We start from the raw sequence: 6,381 nt of genomic DNA on the forward strand, positions 1-6,381 counted from the left end.
AGTAATAATAATGACAAACATAATTAATAATATTAAAAACGTTTTTAAAGGGATGGTACCCTAACAGATGGGAAAATGTTGAATTCTGATTATTATTATGAGTATACTATTATTATTGTTATTATTATTATTTTAAAAAGCTTGATGACCGATGAACATTACACAAGGGGGCTTTGAATTTGTAATGGTAATATTCTGACCTCTATTGGCTAAATTCGTAATTGCACCTGACTTTTAAAGGCAAAAAAAGCGAATGTAATTTTGTAATTCATATCATTGTTGGAAACGAATGCAATATAGGAAGAGTATTTTCCCTGAAGCAACACATTTTACTTATATTTAAAACAGCTTGAAGAAAACGTTTTAAAAACAACAAGCAACTTTTAGAATTTAAAGCAGAAAAATACACCATCAATTGCCTCAGTTCGACTCATGGATGTCAATTCCGATTGCTCTGGTCTGGATCTCACAACAAGCGCTCTGATTGGCCAACAGGTCCTAGCGCCAAAAATAGGAAGGAAGAAGAGTTGTGAACGCAACAAAGGATATTATTTGCTCAATATTTCAGTAAATATATTGGCATAAACCTACTTTCAACCTCATTCGGGTACAAAATGGATACACAGTCATATCTACCTTCACAGCCTGGGGTGGGGATGGAGGAGAATTTCCTGTCTCTTGACGACATTTTGCTCTCTCACGAGAGACTTCCCATCCGGACAGAGTGCAGTTTCCCCCGGTTGGGATATCTGGAGAAGTCGACTGACGCGCAGGACATACCGGAGGTTGGTAGAGTTACCGAAGAAAATGTCGTCGTGATGTTTAGAATGTTGTCATTGTATGTATTTAGAGATAACTCTGTCCATCTGAAATAAAACTAAAAGTAGCCCAGATACAGGTAAGTTATTTTTGTTGTGAGACAGTTGGCTGTTACGCCAAACTTCATTCAATATTTTGCAGTTTAACTTCAATTTTAATATTATTTTCGCGAATTAAAATTGGCTTGCAAGCAGGCATTAACAGCATTAGGTGAAGCAATCAAATGTAAAGTAACTCTACGGCTTATAAGAAAATGAATAACACTGACGTCAATATAATTTCAACTTCAGTGACGTTACGTGACAGTTAATAGTGGATACGGCAACTTTATTTAAATTGATATCTGTATTATGAAATGTGTTTGGGCTGTCTCTGGTTGAACCACGACATTTAACAACTCAAATGAGGTACCGCTCCCATTACTGCATAAGAAATATTTAATATAATGTTACACAACACTTGTCCTGGGAACCTGACGTTGTAATTGAAACTAATATAGGAAGTCCATATATATAGGAACACCACTAAGTCTCCTCTGGATGAACATCAGAAGGAAAGGCCCTCGTTTCTATGTCTTTAGATTTAGTTAGGGGAAAACAGAAAACATTTTTACAAGCAATGGTGTAAATAATGAAGTCACTGTCACACTGTCATGGCTTATTGGGACAATAGAACCGATTGTGCTTTTCTGCTGCTGTGAAAAAAGTTCAGTTTGTAATCGCAATTAAGAGCATTTTACATAACCGTGTTACTGTAAGATGAGACACAGTGGATTCCAACCTATGCCTGCACCAACATGTACCTGCAATATGGACCCCAGAAAGCAGGGGACAATAATAACTCTGAAGTCCACATCATTTGTCTCAGGGCACAAAAATGGAGCTCCCTCTGTGGCTGTCCAAGGGTCTGTACGAGAAGAAGAGGAGAGTGTTGTCAGTGGAGCTTCCCAAGGTGTACAGAGAGGGCTGGAGGACCGTGTTCAACGCCGACCCCAACGTGGTGGACTTGCACAAGATGGGGCCCTACTACTACGGCCTGGGGTCCCAGATGCTGCACTTTGACAGCCCAGAGAACCCCGAAATCGCTCAGACGCTGCTGCAGGTGAGTGACACGCACTGTCATTGATGTAGAAGAGTTAATTTATCATGAGAAGGTACAAAAACGTGCTGGAGTACCAAATGTCAAACCTCATTGTCAGTATTGGCATGAAACCATTTACAGAAGTACCCAAGTCTACACTGGAAGATAATAAATACTTAAATCCAACAGGGATCCTTCTTACGACATTACATGTCATTAACCATGATTTATTAAACGGTTTGTGATTGTGACCTCTGGGGAGGTGAGACAAACCTGCAGGACAAGAAAAAAGTTGCTTCTCGTGGTGGCGGATATTAAGTGGGCTTAGACCCATGAAAATTTAAAATGACCGTAATAGGTTATTTAAAATCGACCCTTCACTAAGCCCCGCCCCCCCTCCCGCTACTCTGTCAAGCTGTCAGAGCTACCACGGAGCCCACACTGTCACTAACTGCACTCCCTGAAGAAATATCTAATCTTTGGAAAAAACAAAAGGGGATTTCAGAGAGAAGCAGACAGGAGGGTCTACAACATGTGTTTTAAGGATATATCAGGATGTCAAACTGATTCAGCAGTGAAAATAGGTTTAAAAGATAAAGCTAGGAGCTAAAGCTACAGATCACAGTGTAAAAGTGAATCACCACATCACCTGGAGACCGAGACAAGACGATGAAAAGAAGGAAAAACACTGTTCCTGTAAAGCAGAGTAGGTCTTTATTTGTTATATAAATCATTAAAAGGAAAAACGGCAGATGTAGTATACCTTCAGTAGCTAGCGTAGCATAGAAGGGCTAACACTAGTTACTACTGTGCTAACATACTCCGCTAATGTTAGCTCCACAGGTTTTTATATATAAACTTAACGTTTTAGAAACTTATATCTCCTTCCAACTTCTCCTGGTAAAGAGTATCACTATTACACAACTTTTAACCATCACTAGCTCTAAATCCACAAAACCAGCTTGAACATGAAGACAATCTGAAACACTTGATTAGCGTTTATGGGAAGTTTTTGTTAGTTGACAGACCCTGGTCAGAGCTGGCCAATGCTATGCCAGTCTGCCTTCGAGGGTGGGACTTAGTGAAGCTTTCTGTGCACAGATGTACAATGTATGCATTTACATAGAAAATGTGAGCTTGAACTTTGCGGTCACAGCTGATTTCACAGCAAGCTGACAAGTCATATCTGATCTGTTTTCAGTTCATTTCTCCACACAAAAGTTATCTCTCGAATATGTCACGCAACACTCTCAGCTCTTGATGGGTATCGGCCGGTTAATCGGCTGTCTGCTTTTTTTCTGCTCCAAACTATCATATCTTTATCATATCTGCCTTTAAAAATCGGTCGACCTCTACAGCAAACGGTGAAACATCTGCCGAGCAGCTGATGCTGTTAGATTGTTCAAATTCTGTAAATCTAGTGAAATGTGAACTGTACACAGATAGGTATGCTTTATTCAGGACACAAAAATACTCACATAAAATAGTGAGGCGCATTTCCACTTGTTTGGTAAACAGACAAGATAAAAACATGTTAATAAATGAGCTTTAGAAGGGCTGGTAGCTGACTTGTGTTGCCTTTGGACAGAGTCAGGTTAACTGTTTCTACTGATTCCAATCTTAATGCTAAGCTAGGCTCAAACAGGTTGCCGCCTATATTTAATGTGCAGTTATGGGAGAAGAAAATAACTTCTCATTTCACTCTCTCCCAGAAAGCGAACAAGTGTAATTCCTAAATGTTGAGCTATTCCTTTAGCCAGGTGTTTCTACACGCAAAGTAAAATGTTTGAACTAAAAAAGTGTTGGCAGCTGCATCAAGTCACTTCAGCACTGTTCTTTTTAGTTTTTTTGCCGAACCACAGGTGATCACTGTCACATTTTACTCAAACAATATTTTCGTTTATTTATTATTGTTTGCTAAGCACTTAAATCCGTACGTCAGATCATTTCACAACTTGTGATACACACAGTTTGATTTTCAGCCCATCACACACAACAGATTGGATTAAATGATATTGTTGGCTGGTGTTTTTATGAGAGAGAAACATATACAAGCTTGCAAGTACCCAAAACAGTTTCCTGGCGGTCAAATTTACCAATGAATGTGTGGTCAAATGTAATATTGCATTGTGCAAAAGCTTAGATGCTTTTCTATAAAACTTCATAGATCAACAGGCACAATGCAGATTGTGTTATTTAATACATTACAGCTAGGGGGTGCAATCAGATCAGAAAACATGGCTTACTATTGGCTGTCTGGTGCAGTTGTTACCAAGCAGATTATAACTGATCTCATTGTCTAACGGGCAAACAGAAACCGAGGGACGATGCGCTTCTCCATAGCTTTACACACCACAAGGTTTTTTTACATATTTAAATGGAGAAAGTGCTTGATAAGAAAATGTATATTTGATATCATATCCATTTCTTCAGCTAATGTGTTAATGTGAGCTATTAACTTGACCAAGAACCGATTGAGTGAAAAATTTGATTGTTATGAAGACGCCTGTGTTAAGTGGTAAATTATGCATAACTGCATTTCTATAGAAATAGCACTGTGAAGACAAAAACACCAAGGAGTGAATCAGGATTTCTAGGTTTACAGACTTTATACTAGCTGTACTTCTGAAATGTTAGAACCAGAATCTTTGATGTTTCAACATTTTTAAGATCAAGTTTTTTTTTGAAGATGGTTTTGCCTAGAGGCAAGTAAGATAAAATATACATATCTGAATTTCAACATTAAATTTAACATCAAATTCACCAGTTTACTCTGATTTAAAAACCAGCATGCCTTAAAGGAACACCTCACCCCCAAAATCAATTACTCACCAAGTGTTACCTTGAATTCTTGAAGAAAACTTCCACAGCAAACAAAGAACCAAAAAAAACTACTCGTCTGTGTGAGTCCGAAGTGTTTTTCAATTTTACGGTTTTAATAAAGATGAATGAAGACTTTTCTCCGCTTTTTTACTATCCGTTCATCGTGAGGCAAACCAGGCAGCAACTCCGGTTCTATGGTCTCAATCTCTAGTTTCAAGTCTTCTTCAATACAGCATGATGTTCATTTAGTAAATTATGGTAAATTTAGAGTCAAACAGACCATAGAGCAGGGTATGATTTAGGGCGGGGCTAAGGTGATTGACAAGTTGCTACCAGAGCCGTGTCCGGTGTCTTAACGTCACTCCTCCGCATTCCAAATATGATAACTTCCGTTCATTGGCTGCAAAAAGCCAAGATAGCGAGGGCCCTATTCCAAAATAGCGACTGAAATCGCCAAACTCGAGGCTTCAAAGCGTCTACAAACAAATGAGTGTCTTCTTATATACAGTCTATGAAGCAAAGAAAGTTTCTTCTTGAATTCAAAGTAACTCGGGGAGAGTAACTGAAACTAGAAAAAAAAGAAGTAATTTTATGGTTGAAGTATTCCTTTGATTTAAAAGTACCTCATCAGCAATAATACCCACACAGTGCCCTACATGTGCTGTCTTTGTCTTCCCATCTAATTTGTGGCAAACTGTTGACATTGTCCTTCTCCCAGACGTTCATCGGCCGCTTCAGACGGAACATGGACTCCTCCCAGAATGCCTACAACGAGGACACGTCTGCGCTGGTGGAGCGCCTGGACTGTCTGGAGAAGGCCCTGTTCACGTCGGGGCAGAGCGGCCTCAACGGCTTCCAGAGCTGGGAGAAGGGCCGGGCCTCGCAGCTCACCGCCTCCAGCCTCGTCCTCAACTACCGCAAGAGGAAGATGGCTGACGTGCCGCCCTGAGCTGGACTCGGTTTAAAGAGGCAGGTGCTTGGACAGAACTTCGGAGCACGACGGCAGCGCTGACTTTCCCTGTCCTCACTTCACCACCCTCTAACTTTGAGCCAAGCTCTCTGTGGTGGGACAAGATGAGTTCTATGAGTTTCACATAACCTTGACAGTGTGTTCATGATCACCATTGGATCTAAGAATATGAATAGTTGGTTGCTGAAGTTTTGATTGTTGATTGTTTTAGCGTATATCAAGTAATGATTCCTAATGTTTCTTACAGCTTTACAAATGCAAACAGTGGCCTGTTTTTTTCTGTTCCATCATACAGATGGTTAACTTGAGGATTTTAAACTGGTGGGTAATGGGGATGTATGAAAGTTTTTTGATGTCATAAAATGGCTACATATTCCATAAAGCACTTCAACTCAGAAATATCTGAATTGCTTACTAACAGAACTGGAGATGATAAAGTGATGACTAGAAACAGCAAAGAACCTGTTGACTAATTATTATCTCAATACCATCAATACATTTTAGTCCTGAGTTTACCAATATTTACATAGTTTCTTGTTGCTTACTATTCATGTAGTTGATATCTGTTGTGACAATAATAATAATAACTTTATTTATATTGCACTTATCAGAACAAAGTTACAAAGCGCTTCACATAAAAACATGTAAAAAAAAAAAAGTAAGTAATTAAAATAACCTTGAAATCTATT

The 6,381-nt window shown here is 39.1% G+C and overlaps 1 protein-coding gene across 1 annotated transcript; it reads left to right on the forward strand.

Annotated features, from left to right (window-relative positions):
* The first annotated feature begins 511 nt into the window (after positions 1 to 511).
* Positions 512 to 6,153, forward strand: gins3 (GINS complex subunit 3). Its single transcript, XM_076112433.1, has 3 exons — positions 512 to 785; positions 1,687 to 1,920; positions 5,441 to 6,153. Exons 1-3 carry the CDS (start codon positions 615 to 617, stop codon positions 5,669 to 5,671), a joined length of 636 nt encoding a protein of 211 aa, XP_075968548.1. The 5' UTR covers positions 512 to 614; the 3' UTR covers positions 5,672 to 6,153.
* The last annotated feature ends 228 nt before the right edge of the window (positions 6,154 to 6,381 follow it).

This window comes from Anarhichas minor, unplaced genomic scaffold, assembly GCF_050575085.1.
Source record: "Anarhichas minor isolate MPS153535 unplaced genomic scaffold, ASM5057508v1 ptg000005l, whole genome shotgun sequence".
NCBI lineage: Eukaryota > Metazoa > Chordata > Actinopteri > Perciformes > Anarhichadidae > Anarhichas > Anarhichas minor.